Source organism: Pantherophis guttatus, chromosome 6 (assembly GCF_059756535.1).
Source record: "Pantherophis guttatus breed Tessera chromosome 6, ASM5975653v1, whole genome shotgun sequence".
Lineage (NCBI taxonomy): Eukaryota > Metazoa > Chordata > Lepidosauria > Squamata > Colubridae > Pantherophis > Pantherophis guttatus.
The window spans coordinates 41,576,112-41,600,162 of NC_142068.1; the positions used below are offsets into that span (position 1 = coordinate 41,576,112).

The 24,051-nt window shown below is 37.9% G+C and overlaps 1 protein-coding gene across 7 annotated transcripts in view; it reads left to right on the plus strand.

The window, feature by feature from the left end:
• The window catches only part of IGF2BP2 (insulin like growth factor 2 mRNA binding protein 2), a 70,207-nt gene that overhangs the window by 32,959 nt on the left and 13,197 nt on the right, over window positions 1-24,051 (plus strand). For all 7 annotated transcript variants that reach the window (XM_034439636.3, XM_034439635.3, XM_034439637.3 and 4 more), the window contains exons 3-8: window positions 1,857-1,905; window positions 6,014-6,065; window positions 7,977-8,040; window positions 14,820-15,092; window positions 19,231-19,365; window positions 23,237-23,359. In XM_034439636.3, the coding sequence (XP_034295527.2) occupies window positions 1,857-1,905; window positions 6,014-6,065; window positions 7,977-8,040; window positions 14,820-15,092; window positions 19,231-19,365; window positions 23,237-23,359 (696 nt within the window). The remainder of the gene's footprint in view (window positions 1-1,856; window positions 1,906-6,013; window positions 6,066-7,976; window positions 8,041-14,819; window positions 15,093-19,230; window positions 19,366-23,236; window positions 23,360-24,051) is intronic.

Sequence of the window (24,051 nt, forward strand, 5' to 3'; positions counted from 1 at the left end):
TCATATTAATCTGACCAGATGTAACTCCAACATCTGGAGTTTTCCAACAAAAGAGGCGCAGCAAGCAGCGAAATGGGCAGTATATAAATTAATTAGATATTAGATAGATAGATAGATAGATAGATAGATAGATAGATAGATAGATAGATAGGCAGGCAGGCAGGCAGGCAGGCAGGCAGGCAGGCAGGCAGGCTTTAAATTGTAAATAAACCATGATACACTGAATTTTGGAGGAAGCTGTGGCCGTAAACTTAACTGCCTCTATTCATGTATCTATCCAAGTAGACATTACTATGTAATTGCTTTTTGGGATGTATTAAGAAATGTAGTTTCTGAATCTGAATTTATGCTATAGTGTCATATAAAAGAATTCATAGGCAAATATAATTTTTTTTACCCTTCTGCAGGAAATTTGTCATACATGAAATCCTCCTAAGGTTTAATGTTTCTGCATTTAAATAATATAGGCTTTTGCTGCATGTTCAAGAATTCTTGAAAGTATTGAGTTAGCTTACATTAATATAGGGCCAGAGCCTCCTTCCACCATTGCTCCAGAGCAAAAGATAGCATTGCACAGAAAACCAGAGGAGGACAAGCCTCACCCTGGACAATGTGCCATTGTTCTCCTCTGTCTGCTATATATCCTTCACCACTGAGGGCAGCGGTTCACAATTATGAATGCGCAATGCCACAATTCCCATTTGCACAATATTTATTTATCAATGCATTTATACTCCGTATTACTGGGATGTTTATCCAATACTCAAGACATCTTACAATAAACATGAAATAGAAAGTAAAATTAATTCAATTAAAATTATTCACAATTCTATTTCTTTTAAAATCAACATATTTCTTTTTAAAATTTGATAACCAGAGAATGCCAGGGAATAGCAATCATGTGGCCTGTAATGCAAAAATCAGATAAATTACACTTTCTTGGGGGAAAAGATGAAGTAGATGAATGCTGTTTAGAAACTTGCTGATAACTGAGATTTGTTTTAGCTTTATTGTCAGTTCATCTTATGGTTCTTCTAAGTGCAATCCAAAATTAACAGTTCAGGTTCTAAATCCTCTGTAATTTAAAGTTCCTCACAGTTGATATCTATTATATTCTAGAGTATTCTGCCCCCCCTTTTTTTGGTAAATAAATATGGGATTTTTTGTGTGTATTTAAAATAACATTCAGCTGTTAATGAAGGAAAATGATTTTTATTCCTGTTTTTTTCATCCAATTTAGTACAAGATCATTAAAGCTGAATCTAGCATACATTTATCTGGAAACAATTTTTAGTGAACCGAATAGGACTTTATTATGTGTAGATATGTATGAAACTTGAAACTTTAGTACAGCCTAAAATCAGCATTGTACAATGCCATATGTATGTTCAAGATGTTAATACTCTATTGTAATACATGAATGCCTCCTACATTTTAGACTGCGCACCTGAAACTCATTTAAAAAACTCATTTTTTAAAATGTCAATAAAATGCTTTGATGTTGATATCTTGGATTATGTATTTTTATGTTGATTTACTATATGTTACTTGCTAAGAATGGATTGCTTATAATTCCAAAATATATTGAATGTGACATATATTTCTTAATCAGGAAGCGGGTGAATGGCCTAGAATTATATTCTGAACTGCTTTTGTTTTTTGTCTGTTGTGATTAAAAAACAACTAGAGGTTAGAGGTACTTTGCAGGAACCAAATGCATGAGGTATTTCCGTGTTATCTTAGTTTGGTTCATTGTATTCAATTAGAGTTGCTAGAATTTGATGTAACACTGGATAAACAGATGTTCTGTTGTACTATACTAAATTGATCTTGCTTTGTGAACTCTTTCTTCACAGAAGCAGGAAGATTCAAATCCGGAATATTCCTCCACATTTACAATGGGAGGTAAGGGATAAGATTAATTATTTTCTGCTGTCTATTTTCCCCAAATTATGTATAATAATTATTGTTACTATTTCTCAATAACATTACGCAGGATATTATAGTAGACGTACACAGGATGAAGTACTTATTGTAATTTGTATTGACTGAATGTCAGCAGTATATGCAAAAAAATACAAGTTTGAAACCTTTAAGCTAAAATGGTCCATTGTGGTCAACACAGCAGTATTCTGATTTCAGGAACCTCTGGTAAAATCAGAACAGCTTTGGGACATTTCTGTAAAATCAAAGTAGCCCATTTAAAATAAAAGCCCATATAAAAACTGTATATGCCTCTATTTTATGTCCAGTAAGTAAGCATTAAATGCTACTGTTCTGATAACGCATATCAGAATAGGTGTTATGAGCATACCTTGTCATATTATCTCTACAACTTTTGCTGCCTCTATTATTTTTGATATGAGTGAGTTAATTCAATCAGTCAGGGTTAGGGTCTTACAATTTAGTACATTTGAACCCATGTTCTTGTTGTTCTGTTTTAGTTTTGTTTCATATAGTAGGCTAACAGAGTGTGACTTACAATTGGCATTTATTTATTTATTTATTCATTCATTCATTCATTCATTCATTCATTTATTTTATTTTATTTTATTTCTATACCGCCCTACTCCCGAAGGACTCAGGGCAGTGCACAGCCAAACGATAAAATACATACATACAAAATTTAAAAGTGGAATTAAAATCAAATTAAATAGTTTTGGCCTAAAACTATATGTGATGAATGCTACTTCCAAATGTACCTCAGCCACAATGAGGTCTTAAATCCATCAGTTTCCATTGAGGCATCAAGTAGAGGAGTTATAGTTCAGTGTTAAAGCACATGCCTTGCAGGGGTGAAATGCTACTGATTCAGGCCGGTTTGCCTGAACTGGTAGTAAAAAATGCTGCTGGTTCGCTGAACCGATAGTAAAAAAATGTTTAAAAAAAAGTTCCGATGATCAGCTGAGTGACGCCTAATCATCGGAACTTTTTTTAAAAAACCTTTTAAGCATTTTTTTACTACTGATTCAGGTGAATAGGAAGTAAAAAATGCTTTAAAAAAGTAAAAAAAGGCTCGGACGATCATGTGACACAACTGTGATCATCCAAGACTTTTTTTTACTTTTAAAAGCATTTTTTATTACCTATTCGCCCGAACTGGTAGTAAAAAATGCTTTCAAAAAGTTTTTTTAAAAAATTTATTTATTTATTTATTTATTTATGTATGTATGTATGTATGTATGTATGTATGTATGTATGTATGTATTTATTGGTTCGATTTATATGCCGCCCTTTTCCGGAGACTCAGGGCTGCTTACAATGCATTAAGCAATAGCCTTCATACTTTTGTATATACCTGCTTAGGGCTTTCGCCTCCCCCCCAAGCGGTGTTCTTTTTTATACAAAGTCAGCTTATTGCCCCCACAAACCGGGTCCTCATTTTACCTACCTCGAAAGGATGGAAGGCTGAGTCAACTTTGAGCCTGGTGAGATTTGAACTTGCAGTAATTGCAGGCAGCTGGTGTTACTTAACAGTGCTTTAGTCTGCTGCACCACCAAGGCTCTTTTAAAAGGTTCCCAAGATCATGTGCCACAGCTGATTTCCCTCCCCCCAGCTGTTCTACTTACGTCCCCAAGCCTCCTTTTGGTGTGTACTGTGCATGCGCGCTCAGTGTGCATTTGGTGCGAACTGCGCTGCCAGCAAACCGGTAGCAAACCAGTTCAAATTTCACCACTGATGCCTTGCATGGAAAAGATCCCAAATTTGTGTCATCTCTAGGTTTTTCTAAAATTTGAGGAAGTGCAACACTAAACTAGATGGAACAATTATTTAACTGGAGACAAGGCCATTTGTTGCAGGAATCTTGTCACTAAATTTCAGGCTTTTAAAAAGCTGTCCATAAGTGCAATTATGAAACACAGAGCAGTTTATAGATTAACCAGGTTGATTGCCTTGGTCTGCTTTCTTAAATTGGCTGGGGTAATGAGGGGAGTGGGTCTTGTTTGGCCAGTCATAGCTTGAGAATGAAGTCTTAATGTATCTGGAAAGCATTAGTTTTTGGGAAATGGATCTGTAGAGAGTTTATGAGTGTAATTTGTGTCTTATTGTTTCCTTAGTACTGTATATTGGAAAGATTTAATTAAACCAAAGAATGAGCCAGTATGATTAATTTCCGTAGTTTTGGAGTCCTAAAATTATGAAAAGATACCTTCAGAACACAGGTTGATATAGAAACATTTGGTGATTGAACCTTTTGTATCAATTGTCTCAATTGCAAGACTAGAATATTTTTCCACTCCGGGTATAGGAATTGGCTGCAGGGATGACTACATGTGAGTATTTGTTTTTCTTAGTCATCATTATCACAAATATGATGATGTTACTCATTAGCAGGACTGTTGTGCTGCTTTTATATAGAGGCTATTGTGCTAGTAAAATGACTCGTTGGCAATAAAAATCGGGTGATTGAATTTCTGCTTTCAGGTATTGGCTGAAGGGGACAGCTTAAATGTTTAATTCTGGGAAAGAGGGTTGCCTGGCAATTTGTGTCGGGCAGTTGGGAAAGAACGAAGCATCTGTAATGATGTCTTGCCAAGGTGATTATAGATGTATCTTTATTGAGCCACATTATCTCTAATATTTGTTAGCATCTATTCCTGCTTAATATCCTCTAGGCCATGAATAAGTTTGATTTTATGCATCAGGATCCCCAGTTGTAAAATATGTTTAAAAGATGTCATATCGGACTTTGTCTGTGGGATTGGAAGTAATTTCAGCATAACTTGTGTAGCTGATTTAAACGTAGAAAGTTGTGTGCTTCTTTGCTAAATCATTGGAATATCCTGGTTACCTGAACCTGAAGCTGCTTTCGTGGTTGCTTTGTTTGCTGTAAATTTCTGTACCCTTCTTCCAAAACATTCATTGTTCAGTGTGGTTGTAGAAAACCACACTGGGTCTTAATTGAGCAATATCTTGACACTGCCTGGCAGATTTTCTGTCACTACTTTTTGTAATATAGAATAGCTTCTCTCAACTTGATGCCCTTCGAATAAATTGGAATGTGATTCCTACAAAAACTCAGTTTACAGTAATTGAACTCTAATGCATCTGGAGAGCCAGTTTGGGGAAAAATAATTCAGACAATTCATATATTCAAACATATAGACATATATCTATATGTCTCGAGCTAAGGGAAAGCGTAGCTTTGATTCTTATATTCTATGGAAGACTAGAAATTTTATTGGGTTGTTAGCCTAGCATGGGGATGCATTATATCTTTCAGCTCTAAGGCTGCACTAGACTTTGTGTGGAAGAAAAAGACTGATATACTAAACTGAGATGTGCGCAAGACCCATTTTTGAAGAAGATTCATAGGTTTTATGGAGTGAAATAGGTGTCTATAATAAACTTCAATTCCTTCCCCTCCCCAGCTAAAAAGGTCAAATCATTGGTTCTGCCCATTATACGGCAGTCACATATCGACACCCCCCCCTCAAGTCCTTTTTATACCTGGTCTATCAACTGTATTTAATTCTCATAAAATATCAATGTAGGTTGGGAATTGATCTAGCTATTTATAAAACCCTTAGAGCAGGGCTGTCAAACTTTAACACTCCAGACGTGGGCCAGATGTGTCACACGCTGGCCATGCTCACACCTGGTTTAGCGAAAGGGGGAAAAGTCCCGTTATGTTACGTGGCGCTGCCGTGATGATGTGAGTTTGACTCCCCTGTTTTAGAGCCGTTATTTTATGAAGATCTTTTTTTTCACTATATGAAACCAATGGGAAAACAAAGAAGAACAGAAAAGTCTGGAAAATTGTACCCTAAAAAATTATTTCAAAATGTTTTTATCACGTTCCTCTTATTCCTTATCCTTCATTAAAAATAGGCTAATTCAAAAGTTGATTTCAATCATCTTAATCAAACAAGTATAACTTTCCATTCTGACTGCTAATAAAGTTAAGTTGGAGTGAGTTGAAGAGAGCTGATTTGTGCTTTATTAACTTAATTTGAATGACAAGTTTTCAGGATTTTGTTACCTATATTTTATGTCTAATTTCTATTTCAGGTGCTAGATGGTCTTTTAGCTCAACATGGGACAGTAGAGAATGTAGAACAAGGTAAAGACATTTCTTACTGCTTTTTGTTTTTATATAATTTAAAATGCTTTATTAACATTAAACATTCTTTAGAGACCAATGTCTCTATTGAATATCTGCTTTATAGTACTTGAAGATAATAAGTTTACTGTTGACCTTGTGATGTTTAAAGAGATTTTTAGTGAAGTATACATGCTTAAACATTAACAAACAGGTTTTCTTGAAGTTCTAGGACTATTTATTCACCTCAGCACAACCATTGAAAGGAAGATGATCTAGGGCTACTTCCAGAATGGTTCATATTCCTTTATAAAAAAACATTTAAAAAACGCTCAAATAGGAATTTTCTTATTGATGTTTTGATGACTGATAGGTGCATGATGAGGTAGCCAAGTTATTTCCACATTTCTGACATTTGTCTATGATTCTAAATCAATTAATAATTCAGGTAAGCATATATGCACTGTTTAGAAGTGGGAAGGGAATTTCCAGCCTGTTAATTCTCTTTAGATGACTCAACATGGGTTACAGTAACTATAACAAAAAGGAGCTTGAACAGATGATTTGCTTGTTCATTGCCATTGGATCTAATTGTCCTGCATTTGTGTATATATGTATTTATTCATTGTTATTTGCTTCTGTTGAGAACGGATATCATCATCCTGTTCTGAGACCCAATTGTTTTCTTTGAAATATGAAAGCTTTCTTGAGGTTTTAAGTTGGTGTGAATGTAGATTTTCAGCATGATTGTTACTTGCCATGATTTCTTAACATTTAGAATGTTGTCAAATTAAATGTCTTATTACAGATTACTTCTTTCTTGCTATTCAGGAAATGCTAGGTCAATGAACACAGTATTTTGTTACAGAAATGACCGCTAACACTTAGTATTTTGAGCCTGCATATTTCATCAGTTTATGTACTGTAGCAAGAAATGCAAAGCTGTTTCTAATTAAAAGTATCTCTTTAAACCAGAAGATGACTGTAATGAAGGTACTAGTTCATAGAATTATTTAGATCATGTCAATAATGAAAACTAGGTGGCTCTCAGACTGTGTGCAGATGGATTCACTTCATCTTAGATACAGATTGTAGCATGCCATTTTATGAAAATGTGCAATGGTTAGATACCAAACCTCACCCCAATTTGAATTCTACTTCCCATATCATATGAACTAAATAAATGACAATAGAATGATAATGTGTTCTAATTTTATCAAGTTCACATGATTTAGTAAAAAAATTCAATCAGTTTCAGAATTTATTTTCAGTTTTTTTAAAAAGATCCAAATATGAAAATTCTAATTTTTGTACTCAGTTTTCCCTATATAAAATATTATTCTGTGCCATTTTCTCTAATTTACTTTAAAACAATCTTAACCTGGAATCACTCTAAAATGGCAGAATATCAGAAGGATAGATATCTTCTAAGTAGCCTATTGTGAGCCATATTGGGATAGCGGTTTAAGCACTGGACTAGAAAAAGAAAACCTTCAGTTCTAGTCCCATTTTAGGCATGAAGCCAGCTGCGTGACCTTGGGCCAATCACACACAGTTTCAGCACCAGGAAGGAGGCAATGGCAAATCATTTCTGAAGTCTTGCCAAGAAAGCTTCGGACTTGTCCAATCAGCTACCAAGAATCAGCTTTGATTCAAAGTCAGCAAAAAAAAATCTGCCTACTAATTTGAGATGTGCAGACTTCACTAGTTTGCTTTAAAAAGTTGGCCACACTAATATTTGCCCTATTCCTGTTTTCTTGGATTGAAAATCTGCACAATCTGTATTTTCTTGTTCATCTGCTATTAACTTTGTCTTTGTACAAGGCTCTACAAAAATGTTTGTCCTGATGTTATTTAATAAAATATACCTTTCTAAAAAAATTTCCCAGTTGGTTACCACATAAGTATATTTCTTTTGTTTTTGTTTCTTAGTTAACACAGAATCAGAGACAGCAGTTGTCAACGTTACATATGCAACAAAAGAAGAAGCAAAAGTGTAAGTGGCTATGAGTGTTTCAGTTGCATTTTCCACCTCTCCTGGTCTTTGCCGTTTTAGTTTATTCTCTTGGCAGGTTCTCTTAAATTTTCTTTCTGAATTTACAAGTTTAAAAATTGACACTGAATACCCCTGTTCAGTGGTGGGATTCAAGTAATTTAACGACCGGTTCTCTGCCCTAATGATTTCTTCCAACAACCAGTTTGCCAAACTGCTCAGAAAGTTAACAACCGGTTCTCCCGAAGTGGTGCGAACTGGCTGAATCCCACCACTGCCCCTGTTGCTGTCATGCCATAAATTTCAATCTGTTGCTGTCTCAATTTTCTGCTGAGTCAGAGCTGATACTAATCAGCTAATGATCTTTGATTTTGAGAGCAGTGCAGAATAAATATTATCAGATTGGAATGCCATGTATGAGATGTTAAATACTTCTTAAAGCACTACTTGAAAAAAGGAATTCTATGCCAAGGAAAGGATTGGCAAATACATTCCCATGTGTATCCACAGAAGAATAATGAGCAACCTTCGTTTGTGTCCTACTTATGAAATCATAGAACCAGAAATTTGGGTACCATGTCTAACTCTGCTCAGTGCAGAAATCCCAATTGAAGTACACTTGACAGATTTTTGTCTAACCTCCAGTTCAACATACCCAGTAAAATGGAGTCTGCAACCTTTCTAAGCAATTGATTCCACTGTTAAACTGCTCTTTCATAGGATTTTTTTCTTAAAACTCAGTTGGAATCTGCTTTCTTGAAGCTTAAATCTTTTTTTCTGCATTTAGAATAATAGAGAGCATGTCTTGATCTTTTTCTGAGTGACATCCTTCCAGCTATCTAAAGAATGCCTTCATATTTCCTCACTCTTCTTTCTCAAAGCTAAGCTTTCCCAGTCTTCAATCTCTGTTTATAGGACTTTGATGACTAATCCTTGATCATCTTCATTGTCATTCTTGGAGTCTATCCAGTTTGTCTGAAACATTCAATCATAGTTCTGATTTATCTGATTTATTCAGCTTCTCTCATTCAACTGAAATTGGCTTCATTTCATATGCTACAGCTTATTTTCTAAGTAACTACCAGTGGTGGATTGCCCCCGGTTCGCAAGAACCGATAGTAAAACCGGAGGGAGGCCCCGCCCACCGCCCCGGGTGTTGTCATCAGCGATCTGCGCATGCACAGACCCTTCTGTGCATGCACAGAATCAAGGCGCGCAAGCGAAGCAAACGCGCGTTCCCTTTGCAAACCAGTAGTAAAGGTAAGTAGAACCCACCCCTGAACTATATTCAGAATTATGGCGCAAATTCCATTGAAACCACTGGAGCAAGCCATTTATTTAACATACCATTGTGTCTGCCATGAGATCTCAGTGGTTTAGAATCATAAATCAATAATTAAAAGATCTATTATGAGATTATCAATAATTAATTAAATAATATCACAAAACAATGTAATATCATGATAAAACAATCATAATAAATAATATTTGATATTAACCATTAGATGCTCCCTGGAAGAACAGCATCATAAGTATCTTCCAGAAAATAGTAGATACAGCAAGCCTTAGTGTTAAAGCCTGGTGGATCCATAAGGTTGGGTCTCCCGCTGAAAAATAAAAATCTTGAATTGCACCCAGTAATTTAGGAGCAACTAATATGAAATGCAAGTGTAACATGTTACTAGCAACCAATATCTGCCATTAAACAAGCCACCATATTTTGTATCAAGTGTATCTTCAAGGTGGTCTTCAAAGGTAGCCCCGGTAGATCATATGGCAGTAGTTCAGCTATGCTAGTCCAGTAGTCCAGCTATAATATCCAGCTGAGGACATTAGCTGCTATTTCAGAATACTCAGGGCTGCTACTACCTAGTATAATAGCCAATCCTGATCATCCAGCAGTGTCTATGAAGCTAGAAGAATCTCTAAGTCATGGACCTGTTCCCTTAGGGCTTTTCCCTCAAGAGACAACACTGGAGTTGACAAGACTCTCAATGAACAATCAGTAATGCTATCTTGGTTGGATTTAATTTCAGACCATTCCATTCCATTCCATCCAGAATCTACAATGTCCAGACATTAAAATAAGACTGCCATGCTATCACTTTTATGGTTTTGTTACTGTTATGCTGCCAGTAACACAACCACTTATTAGAACAACACACTATAAAATAGGGCTTCCAGTACCCAGATCTTTCATGGAGTGCAGAAAGATATGGTGGTTGATGATATCAGAGTTAGTTGAGAGATCTAATAAGATTTCTGCAGACCTTTTCAAAGAAGCAGTGACTGATGTCAGCTTCTGCCTTTCATGCTGCCACCTGTATTCTGAAGGAACTAGTGTGCAAGTTGTATAAGGTATAGATTAGTGGTGGGTTCACCCTGGATTGGGCGAACTGGTAGCGGCGGCAGCGGGAGTTTCTGCCCACCCACCCGGATGCTTCTGTACATGCACAGAAGCTTCTGCACATGCACAGAAGTGTTGCGCACATGCGTGAGCGTGCGCACACAAGTGAACCAGTAGCAAACTAAATTGAAATCCACTACTGGTATAGATTCATCAAAGACCAAAAAGAATCTCAGCTGGTATGCAAAATGTCCCCTCAGACACCACTCTAGACCCTGTGTGCAAATAGTCAAGAATCTGAAGAAATGTTTGGAGTGTGAAATGGTCATAGTAGCCAGGCAAATATTCTGTATGCCTTGGGAATAAGCCCAAATGTATCTCATACCCAGACTCAGTCATTCAACTTTTTAATCTTTTTTTGTTTACTCTGCCAATTTATCTTAGTAAATAAACCAAGATGAAACAGATTGACAACCAGAGAAAGATTGCTCACCAGAAATCATATCAAAACTGAGGGTCACCTCCTGATGTCAACAGCGTACCAACAATCAGTGGAACTATTTAGCAGATAGGTGGAAAATTCCATAACTGGAATCCATCCAGTTATGAATCACTTGTGGTGGACCATTCTAATTGATCTGTTAGCCTTGCAGAAGTCCCAGGTAACAGTCATTATCATATGGACAGAGTTAATTTCATCATGGAAGAGGGCTTGCCCTGCTTATCCAGATCATCCCATAGTTGTTTAGAGGCAAAGATGAGGTTCAGCATGCTAAATCAGAGATTACTGTGATGACCCCATGCTTGCCATGAAGGTCATGAAATCCTGAATTTAACAGACTGAAATCCAAGAGCATGAAAATTAAAGTCCTCTGATACAGAAATTTGGGGGATTCCAACATCAGCCCTGATATTAGATACAGCACATATAAGTTCTTCATCTTGTCCCTGCAGTCCACTTTAACACAGAAATACAATATCCTACCACTGCAAAAGCAGAGTACCTTATTGCATGTGTGATATCTTTATAAATCATACACAAACACACCAGCTTTGCTATCAAGGCTACTGTAGGACCTCAAGCCTAGGAAGGCAGATCTCAGGGTGATAAATAGTAGTTGACCTAGTTCAAAGTTTCAATAATACAAGTCCATCCATTCATCAACTGTTAAGCTGAATAACAAGCTCCTTTTACAGACCTACTTGACATTTACCTTCAGCAATTTTAGGCCGAGATCTCCAGTAATTTGACAACCAGGTCTTGGGTTCAGAGCCAATGAGCCAGAAATTGAAATCAACATCAAATTATCAATTCTTCTTTGCCAGGAATAGCACACTTGCCTCATCTCCCTAGGTTCACTACAGCTGTGATTGACTTGGCAGATTCAGTGTTAAATACATTCCCTGCATTCCCAAGGGAAAATAGCCACTTCACAATCTCACCAATTAACTGGGTGGCCAACAATCTAGTGATCTATTTGACCCTTTCTCACTCATTGTTCCACGTGTCCTCTTTTCATTCTAGTCTCTAAAAATCACAACATTAGGAAAGGCCAAACCATAGCAACTTCTCACAGTGCCCACCACTCAAGGGCCTCATGCATGGCCTACATTTTTACCTTCAATTAGGCATCCCTCAGACTTTTAGGAAGCCAAACAAATCTAGAGTCCAACTTGCACCCCTTGAGCTCCTTCTTCGCAATTGATACAACCAGCTTTGGGGTGCTGATGTTACTGGAGGCTCCCAGTCAGATGTGAATCAAGGCCTCAGATTCTGGACATTCATGTTAGATCAGCCCGTTAGATCAGCCCCTACTCGGCTGCTAGACTGACCTCTGTCTGTCTTCTGATACCAACTTTAACCTTAGCTCCAGCCAAATGGAGCAATGGCAGCTATAGAATTGCATCCTGTCACTGCAGCCTCCATTGCCATTCTAGATCTAAGCGTAGCTCACATATCAGTTCCTGGACTTCATTTCATTTTGCTACCACACCAGAGAGCTGACTCAGCTGGCAGTCAGCCTTTTTAACAACCAGCAGACAAGATGACCTTCCAGATTAGCAAATCCTTCAGAGAAAGAAATCTTTCTCCATTTCCTCATGGCTTCCAAAAAACTCCCAACAAAACAGAGCCATTCATTTCCACAATCATTTCAGCCATTGCTTGTTTATATCATATCTCTCAATCCCTTACTATTTCTTCAAAATATTATTGCTCTGCCACCTAACACATCCTAAAATAATACACCCCTTATAATTAAAAATCAGTAGCATTTAATCATAACTATCATGTAGCTGGATGTATGCCAAACATTTATTTCTGCTGATTCCTAATAATTCTTGGAACATATTTGATTTCATAAATTATAAACAGTCATTCTACACAGTACCTGCTCTGTAACACAATATTGTTGAATCATTTGCAAATGGCATTCAGGCATTAATAAAATGTATTTGGTTAATCTGTGCTTTAAAAAAATGCAGAAACAGGTTTAAGGTAACTATGGAAAACCATTCAGTGCAATTGAGGGGAATTATTTAATATATCTAATTTCTGCAGTGATTTGACAAACAGGATCCACGATCAAAGACAGTGGGTGTCTAGAATAGCTTATCTTGTGTCGTGCCCTGCCTTCTAATCAAGATGTATTATTTGTTTTTTTAGAAATATTAATAACTTGTATCAACAATGTATACTAAAATATCAACTATTTTTATTAGAATCTTATTTTCTATTTTGTTTTGTAAATGCAATATATATCTGTGCCTCTTTTGCTTTACGTAGATGTCTTTCACCAAATCACCCACCTCGATGTGTCACTGCCTTTTCAGCATGTAATGTTTTGAAAGAACTAAACTGCAGCCTGTACTCTTGATTTCATAATTAAAGAATTTTGATTAATGTATCTTTAAAAATAGATGACAGAAGGATCTTTGTTTTGTCAGTGAAGTGAAAGTCTCTGAACCAAATGGCTGAAGATAGTCTGAAACATTACTAGATTTTTCCATTTTAAGACAGGGCTGGACAACTGCCATTCAGAATAAAGACTGAAACCTGCTTCCTGCGTGGGCATATAGAAAAATGTTGGGGTGGGATTTAAGGCAACAAGACTTGGTTCTTTCCCTAGTGCCCTCCTGCTCACTTTCATTCTCTGTGCAAGATGAACAGAGAGAGATCTGCTTATTTTATTTCTTTATTCAAGTTGTAAGCCATCCAACCCTGTATCTAGACAGCCTATAATAAAAACACTAATAAATTATAGATAATACAAATAAGAAATCCCAAATATCTGGGGGAGGGGGTGAAAACCATTCTAACCACAACTGAAAGAAGAAATACAGAAGCTCCACCATCCTTCAACCAGGTTCTGGGGAAAGAACCATGTCTTCAAAGTTCTTTAAACAGTCAGTATGTGAGCCAGATAAATTCCAGAATGAATAGTATTCCAGGGGGCAGATGCTGCAATTGAGAAGATTGGCTATTGGTCATACAGTATGAAGTGGGGAGTCTGTACTTCCTATGTTGTTCTGCATGAATTGCTTGAGCAAAATGTGGAATGACCAAAATATAGATGCCACTTGGTGATAGAAACTAGAATGCCTGCAATGCCATTATTGCTTGATCTCAACACCTTTTATCTTCCTCTGTAAGGTAAGTGCTCCATTTGGGAGGTAAGAGACATGGATTGGGGAAATGGAGTCTCATTCAAGTCCCTATGATCCAGATCAGGGTTGTAAGCATGAAGTTTTACATACCTGCTTCAAAGAAATGTGCATGCCCAATCTACTTGTGATGGTTTTTTCTATTTGTGACAATTCTGTACTTTCAAAGCACATAGCAGCCAAATTATGTCTAAGGCAGGATTACAATTATAAACATCAAAATGCCTTTTACCGGTAAATAGAAAATATTGGCTCCTGATAGATATCTACTTTTGCGATCATATGCTCACATATAATATTTAGATATTCTGAGATAATTTGGATTTTTGTTCTGATTTTGAATGTTCAATATTTCAAAATTCCTCTTGTGTTTTATCATGGCATTTGTGATTTCCAAAAGGTAAAATCAACCATTAGAATTGAGATATGCATTCATACATTAGGAATGTCACATACCTCTATTTTAGTAAGCATATTGAAATAAAACATCTCAATGTTAGTTTTCTAATTAAGTCTGATAATATCCTCAGTGATCTGTTGTATTGGTGGTAGTACAAATGCCAAGTAGGGAACCAGGAATGTAATTGGCATGATTTTCTTTCAAAAAACATTCTCCAAACTATAATTCCCATAATTATTTGGGGTATATGGATGGATGGTGATCATGGACCTTCAGGTGCCACATTGAGACAGGTTGTTACAGAGGCTGGTGTGTTGAAGTAAACATTTCTTGTAGTAATTATTTTCCCCACTCCTTTCTTTGTATTTCTAGAGCAATTGAGAAGCTTAGTGGTCACCAGTTTGAGAACTATTCCTTCAAGATTTCCTACATCCCAGACGACGAGGTGAGCTCCCCTCAGCCCACCCAGAGATCCCGGCGTGGGGGCCACTCTTCCAGAGAGCAGGGCCCCTCCCCTGGGGGCTCCTTGCAGCCTAAACAGCTCGATTTCCCTCTACGGATCCTGGTCCCCACGCAATTTGTTGGTGCGATCATAGGAAAGGAGGGCTTGACCATAAAGAACCTTACTAAGCAAACCCAGTCCAAGTAAGTATCACATATGGTTTAATTTCCTTCTATAAGGGTTCTGTTTGTAGCTTCGTGTCTTTAGCTTGTGATCTTTGGACCGAATGCTGAACTGTGAGCTCGTCTGTGCATTACATGGCAAAAGCTTGTTACCTTGTGTAAAAGCCTTTTAACTCACTATTGATGTGTTTTGTACAAATTCTTAGGAATGTTTTAATAGGTACTGTAGTCCTGTTAATGTTTATCCTGTCAGCTTCACTCATCTTGTTTTTCAAAATTATGGGCATGTTCTACTCATCTGTTCTAAGATATTACTGTAACCCAGCATGTTTTCCCCATTCCAGATTTTTTTTTTTGCTTCTTTTCAGCCACCTCTGGATGATTTCTACTATTCAAAGAGAAATATTTTCAGCCAACTGATGAGATTAAAAATATGTTTCTCATTTTGTCATAAATAGTATAAATCATTGTGGAATTACTATTTGATCCTTCATCTCAATGTTAGCTCTCTAATTTTTTATTTATTTTATTTTTTATTTTATTTTATTTTGAATTTGTATACCGCCCTTCTCCCTGAGGACTCAGGGCGGTGAACAGCCAAGTAAAAACATTAAGTACAAATATTAAAATACAGTTAAAATATATATATATAAATTTGGCCCCATTAATTAAAAACAATAAACAAAACACTTAAAAACACTTAAAAAATTAGGCCAGCCCGGCTTGCTGGAAAAGGAAGGTTTTAAGGGCACGGCGGAAGGCACTGAGGTCTTGGATTCTCCTTATCTCTGGAGGCAATTGATTCCAGAGGGTAGGTGCCCCCACAGAGAAGGCCCTCCCCCTGGGGGTCACCAGCCTGCACTGTTTGGCTGATGGCACCCCGAGGAGGCCCTCTCTGTGGGAGCGCACGGGTCGATGGGAGGTCGTCGGTGGCAGCAGGCGGTCTCGAAGATAGCTAGGCCCTATGCCATGGAGTGCTTTAAAGGTGATAACCAACACCTTGAAGCGCACCCGGAAGACCACTGGGAGCCAGTGCAGCTCGCACAGGAGCGGTGTTACATGGGAGCGCCATGCTGCTCCCGTCACTACCCGCGCTGCTGCATTCTGGACCAGTTGGAGCCTCCGGGTGCTCCTCAAGGGGAGCTCCATGTAGAGAGTGTTGCAGTAGTCAAGGCGAGAGGTGACGAGGGCATGAGTGACTGTGCACAGGGAATCCCGATCAAGAAAGGGCCGCAACTGGCGGATCAGGCGAACCTGACAAAAGGTCCCCCTGGTTACAGCCGTCAGATGTTCCTCCAAGGACAGCTGCCTATCCAGGAGGACTCCCAGATTGCGAGCCCTCTCTGTGAGGGCCAACGACTCGCCCCCAATAGTCAGTGATGGAGTCAACTGACTATATCAGGATGCTGGGAGCCACAGCCACTCAGTCTTGGAAGGGTTGAGCCTGAGCCTGTTCCTCCCCATCCAGATCCGCACAGCCTCCAGGCACTGGGACATCACTTCAAGGGCATCGTTGGGGTGGCCTGGGGTGGAGATGTACAGCTGGGTGTCATCAGCGTACTGGTGGTATCTCACCCCAAAGCCACGGATGATCTCGCCCAGCGGCTTCACATAAATGTTGAACAGGAGGGACGAGAGGACCGGCCCCTGAGGCACTCCACATATAAGAGGCCTTGAGGTCGACCTCTGCCCCCCTGCCAACACGAACTGCGACCGGTCGGAGGGAAAGGAGGAGAACCACCGTAATACGGTGCCCCCCATCCCCAACTCTTCCAACCGGTGCAGCATGATACCATGGTCGATGGTATCAAAAGCCGCTGAGAGGTCTAACAGGACCAGAACAGAGGAACAACCCCTGTCCCGAGCCCTCCAGAGATCATCAACCAACGCGACCAATGCCGTTTCCGTGCTGTGTCCAGGCCACTATAATTAAGTCTAATAATATCTTCAGTGATCTGTTGGAGGCATGAGCTTGGAAGTTACCTTCTTATCTGTATTTAAATATTGTGTATATTTACCTCCAGAACCACTAGAAACATCTTGCACTATGATGCTTGGTATTTTACTGAAGGCAAATTGTATATCAGCCTGCATGAAATAAGAATGCCATTTATTTACTTAATATTTGTAGGCTACCCTTAAAAGAAAACCTTCCCAACTCACCTATTGAGTAGAGCAAGGAGAAATTGCAATCACTGTATTCTGTAATGCTTGGTATCTGAGACTGCAATGGTTATGTATATAGTACTGTTCAGATTATTAATTGAAATTTTATATCATTTTCCTGGGTAATTATTTTCCTAAAAATACTGTGAATGATACTGTAGCTAAAGAGTATAGATGACTTTTTATTCATTTTCTGTTGTTTTCACTATTTCACAAAAAGAATTTGGACCTAGACCGCAGGATTGTGCCCATTCTCACCTTTTGACATTTATTCCACTTTCAAAAAACATTTTGATACGGTTTGCCAGTGCAACATGATGGTCTAGTGTTTTTAGAACCAAACTATATGATGATGCCTAGATATGCTTGGACTTACAGATATTGGTCCATATATCTTTAGGCTTCCTGCAAGTGGTCGCATCTATCTATCGTAATTGTAATTGTAACTATAAATGCTTGCTGAATGGATATGTTTCTGTCCATTCTTTTTGTATATAGCCTCAACATAGCTACTCTGTCAGCCAAATTCCATCAAAGATGCCTGTTTAGAAGGCTAGATGTATTTGGAGATAGTTGCAAATTCAAAGATTTCTGTCTTCCCCTTTATGTCTTTCTTATTCTCTGTCTCTTTGTAATCTCCAATTTTTCTTTTTCCTGTATCAATATTGTTCCCTACTCTATGAAAATTTTGATGCTAGTACTAAATGAAGGCCAATTCAGAAAAAAACTGAATGGCATTTTTAATTGTTCAGTCTGGCAATCTCTTTCCTGTCAAATTGTTCTCATGCAGAGTTAGATAGTTGGGCCTGTTTCCTTAAGGTCTTCATTGGCAGAAATGCATGGCAGTGCAAAGAACTGAGGGTGAAGATTTGTTCTCCGAGCTTGTGGGTTGGTTCTGAACATTTCGTTACCAGACTAGGTAACATCTTCAGTTGAGTTTCCATCCCCTAAAGTCTGCTGAAAATGCTACCTACCCTGGTAACAAAACGTTCAGAAACCAACCCACAAGCTAAACTCGGAGAACAAACCTTCTCCCTCATCCTACACCCGAGCTACAGATATTCACCACTATTGCAAGTGCAAAGAACTGCCTAAACTGCATTATGAGTTATTGGTCATAGATAATCAGCCATGGGAGACAATCATTTCTACATTTTTACATGCATTGGCCTCTCTCAGAAGCCTTACAAGATCTTCCTTTTTTTTCTGTTCTGAAAGGTCACTTACACTTAATATTAATGCTTGGCTTCTCAATACATGTAAATTGTGTTAATATCAGGAAAGCATGTGTTCTTAAAGTCAGTAAATGCCTGAGAAGGCCACCCACACATTTGACAAAGGACAAAAGACCTTTGGTGTGCTTGTGTCCTGGCTAGTCTTGAATTAAAGTATCTCTATACTTTAATTCAACACTAGCCAGGACACAAGCACACCAAAGGTCTTTTGTCCTTTGTCAAATGTGTGGTTCCTATCTTTTCTCTGATTTCTATTAAAGAGGGACGTTTTATAAATGATGTCACTAGAAGGGGAAATCTCATTTCGGCTCCTGTAGAGATGGTTAGATTTGAGTGTCTCATTCAGACACAAGTAGCTGTGTATTCTTTACCTTTATTTACACAAGGCCCCATTTAAACAAATTACTTTCTGAACTTGAGAAAAGAGCAAGCTTTTATGGACAATGATGCAAAGCAGCAAATGCTATTCAAATATAATAATAAAGTATGATTTGTCATGAATCAGGAAGTCAGAGTGGAGGAAGGAGCACACAAATTCACACCATTATCAAAACAATTGTTTTGGAATAACATGTGAACCAAATCTATTTGATTCCAAAGTCTTAATACGTCCCTTGAATTAGCCTTGAAAGCAAATAAATAATTTTCTGTATCTTTGTAATACTATTTTTTTTATTTGCCTGTTTTATCAAGGTGTCAGGTTAGGCACCATCCTCTGATCCCTAGCAGATTTCTTTGTATGCACTCTGTTGCTGCAGGGTAGACATTCATCGAAAAGAAAATGCTGGTGCTGCCGAGAAACCAATAACCATTCATGCCACCCCTGAAGGGTGTTCGGAAGCATGTCGCATGATACTTGATATTATGCAGAAGGAGGCTGAAGAAACAAAATCGTAAGTAGTTCTTATGTTGTCAGGGAAGGTGGGAAATGAAAAATGTTCCTTTTTTTAAAAAAAATATTCAAGAGGAAGGTGATCTCTAGAACTGTAAATAATAAACAACATTTATATGAAAATAGTTATCAAAGCTACATACAAAAAACTTTAAGGAGTATAGACTTTCTTTTCCGTTCTTGTGCTGGATAATCTTACTTGGATAATCTTTGCAAATATTTTACTTAGCTACAGGAGAAGTCAAAGCTCTGAAGAAGAAAAAAATGCACCCTAAAATTAACCAGAAAGGGAATACAATTTTTGTAAAGGATAGTCAAAAAGATTTCGGTTAGCATATTTTTGACAGTTCATAAATTGATATTTCTTTGCTATTTGGACACGATGATCTGGCCTGATGTTCCTTGATGCGCCATCAGGCAAATTTGTTTGCTGTAAAGCACAGGTGTCAAACTCACTGCATCACTTTGCCATCATGTGATGTATCGTGATGTTTTTTCTCTTCGCATCTGGCCCCTGGGCCTCCAGTTTGACACCCCTGCTATAAAGCAGGAGGTTTAAATCACCAGCATTTTAAATTACATTATTTTGAAAACATGAATAGCATAAAACTAGAAACCACTGGCAGGTGGAGACAAGATACCGCAAAGTCACTGTCAGAGTATAATACTGTTGGGAAGGATTGCATCTGTATGAGGTAATGAATGCACATGTGCTTGAATGCACTTATAGATGCATGCAGACAGATTGGTTGAACAGTAAAGGCTTTCACCCATGGGTTAGGCAAAAAGATTCATTTGTGTATTCATGCAATGGAAAAGATCTTCTTGGAGCAGAGAACTTTTGGTTAGATAGAATTTGCTGCCAGTGTATCATTGTAAAGCAATTAAGTAAAACTGCCTTTGTAATATGCCTCTCTCTTCCCTGCCCTCATCATTTTGCCCATTTCTGATTTTGGCTTCAGTTTTGAGAAGGTGTGCATTTCTAACGCCAGATATTTGATTTGATGTACTTATACATGGCTAGAAGTGTATTTATTGATAAAATTTATATATTGCCTCAATCCAACTGAATTCTAGGAAGATTACTATACATGTAAATAAAACACGATGATGATGATGATATAAAATGTAACATACAACTATACTAAAAAGAAAAGAAAGCCTACATTGGTGGCTCTGGGATCAATATAAAAAGGTTGTCTAGAAAAGCTATTTCTTTCTGGCTTTCCAGCAGGGCATAAGAATGGGGACCCTCCTCACCTTGGAATGTAATCGGATCCACTGAAGGGGAACCCCTACCCAAACTGTCCTTCAGTCCCCTGCTGTTGTCCTATACCTCTTCATAAATTGGAACCTTGAGCCAGAAGAATAGATTAGGGAAAGGTCAGCTCTTAGAACTTTATTTATTAGATTTATATCCTTCAGGGGCTTAAGAAAGCTTTTCCCCCCACAAGGTTGATTGAGATACTATGACCGATTCAGCCAATGGATTTCTATGGCTGGACTTAGATAGGAATGTGTTTTGTGACCATAGTGTGTTATATAGTATGTTGTGTTGTCATGGATGCTTTTGTTCACATCACTGCATACTGTTAGATAAATGTCTTTGATAGTTTAGCTTTGGCCTTTTCAGCCAGAGAAAAATGTCCCATCCTTCTCTTTGTGAAGCTGTATATAATGAACTTCAGCTTCCAGCACTTTTCATCATAGGCCATGGTTGCAGAAATCATTGGAAGGTGTAGTACGGCATCATTTGAGAGGGATAAATATAAGAGATGAAGTTAGCAAGACAGGAAGCTACAATATTCAGCCCACTCTAAATTGATTAAGTAAAAGAAGTGAGAGAAAAATCTCTCTCTCTTTTTATACACACACACACACACACACACACACACACACACACACACACACACCTATATATACATTCATTGTTGTAGGCTGGTCTTCTTTGTAAATAGAGGTGATGAATGTAAATTGGCTTAAATACAGGGGTAAAATGCTACCGGTTCACTCCGGTTCCGGTGAACCTGTAGTAAAAAAATGCTTTAAAAATGTTAAACAAAAGGTTCAAACGATCACAGCTGTGCCGCACGATCGTCAGAACCTTTGTTTACTTTTTTTAAAGCATTTTTTACTACCTATTTGCCTGAAGCAGTAGTAAAAAAATGCTTTAAAAAACTAAAAAAAAAAAAAAAAGGTTCCGACAATCGTGCGGCATAGCTATGATCATCTGAACCTTTTTTTAAATTTTTTTAAAGCATTTTTTTTAATACCGGTTCAGGCAAATAGGTAGTAAAAATGCTTTTAAAAGTTTTTTTAAAAGTTGGCCATGCCTACCCAGTCACATGACTCATCAAGCCACGCCCACAGAACCAGTAGCAAAAAAATTTGCATTTCACCACTGCTTAAATAATTTTAAAACCAAAAGGCCACCTCAGCAATGTGCCTCCTGGGTAGTTGCCTTTTGCAAAATCATCAGACTCTTAGGAAGTACTCTCCCCAAAAGCCTGGAAATCTTGGCTTTTCCCACCATCATTTGAGTTAGTATGAGGGTGGAACACTATAAAGTTTTTTGTAGATGTGTGATGATGTATTGTATTTGGAGGTGTCAAAAGTTTTGTTTTGGATTTTATGTTTTTTCTACTATTTTTACTGTTTTTATTGTTGTGGAGCACCGAGGGTTATGCTGCATAAGATGGGCAGTTCTATAAATCTTTTAAAAAATTAATAGATTAATCAATATAACTATCAGCTAAGAAGGCTAGAGCTGGGGAAGAAGCTACTGGGAGTCAAGTAAATAGTATGACAAGTTATAACCATAAGCAAAGTAGATATGAACAATTGCAAAGTAAAACTTGAATATCTCTCTGTAAGATTGAGATAAAGGTACTAAAGCAGTGGTTCCCAACTCTCGGTTCATGCCCTACTACTGAGTCATGGCTTGTTTGAAACCAGGCCATGTGAGCAGTGGGCAAGCACACACATGCAAAGCTCTACTCAACGCAAGTAGCAGGCCCTTGCGCTCATGCACAAAGCTCCATTTGCATAAGCAGAGGGCATTTGAGTAGAGGGCACTTGTGTTTAAGCGTGAAGCTCCACTTACGCAAGCGGAGGTTGTTTGTGCAAATGGAGCTTCACACTTGAGCATGCACCCAGCCATTCACATCAATGAAACTGTGTGCGTGTGACACACACACACACACACACACACACACACACACACACACACCGTGCTGTGCCATCAATGAAAAGGTTGGGGACTGCTGCTCTAAAGAGTAAAGATGTGGGTCCACATTATTTTATCAACTACAAGCTTGTTACTTTGTTCAGTACAGAGAAATGCTAACTTAAGTTGAATAGTAAACACTATTATCTTACTCTTATTTTTAAACTGTGCACCATTGATTGAACCTGTCTGTATTCACTTTATATCCCACTGACTCAAATTACTAGAATAAACAGAAGAGTTCCACATCGGGAAATTTTTTAAGGGTTGGAGTAATACCAAGAAGTATATCTATAACTCCCTAGAAAAACACATCTCCATTAATTTTTAAAGTTACCTCACACAACCTCCTGCTTCCCAATAACATGACTTCCTTCTTGTAGTAAAGTAATTAAAATTGCTTATTGATACTATTCTGCTGTTAACTAATTGCAGAATATATAGGTTGGTTTTTAGAAAACAGATTTTTCATGCCCACAAGTGAAGTCTTTAACAGTAGGCTTCCCTTCCTTGGTTACAGTATTGGGTGATGGTGATGATGGAATATTCAGCACTGTTTTTCCCCCAAAAAATCTGGTTGGAAATTTTTTGGAAGAGTATCTCTGTATGTTTCTGTGACCTTTTGTATGTTTTTCATACTCCTTAGGGCTGAAGAGATTCCTCTGAAAATCTTAGCACACAACAGCTTGGTTGGAAGATTGATTGGCAAAGAAGGAAGAAACTTGAAGAAAATTGAACAAGATACGGGGACCAAAATCACTATTTCTCCGTGAGTACCAGTGAATGTTGCTGCCATCAGGCAAGACCAGCCTTCCCCAACCTAACACCCTGCAGGTACGTTGGACTTTTAACACCCATTCTCCCCATGCAGGACATCAAATGACTGTATTAGCTGGGGATGATGGGAGCTGTAGTCCAGCACTTTTAGGAGACACTGGTTGGGAAAAGCTGGACACAACTCTTATTTCTTAGTCTGCTGCATGGTGCACTCTAGATCCATAGCTTGCTCACCCTCCTTCTAAGCAGAACTCACATGTACTGTCTTAGCCTAGTTTAGAGAGAGACATCTAGATTTCATTGAACCCAGAAACATTGTAGTTTTATAGTGCTAATGTTTAATTGAGATGTAAATTTGCATGGCGTATTTAATTTGCCACCCAGAGTCCTTTTAGTACATGGGTAGCTGTATAAATTTTAATAATTCATAAAATACATCAGCTTTTAAATAAAGTAAAATACATAATATGTCAGTAAAACACCACGTTTATGTGGCTTGGAAGAATGAGTGAACCACGAAAATATCCTTACATGAAGGAACATAATAGCACTATAATTCTATATTACTAATTTATTTATAAAGATGAGGGCCTGCTTTCTAGCCGCCATTGTCTTCCTGCCTTTGTCTCTTCGCTGTCTTCAATCATCTATCCATCCATCCATTCATTCCACCAACCTGTCTAC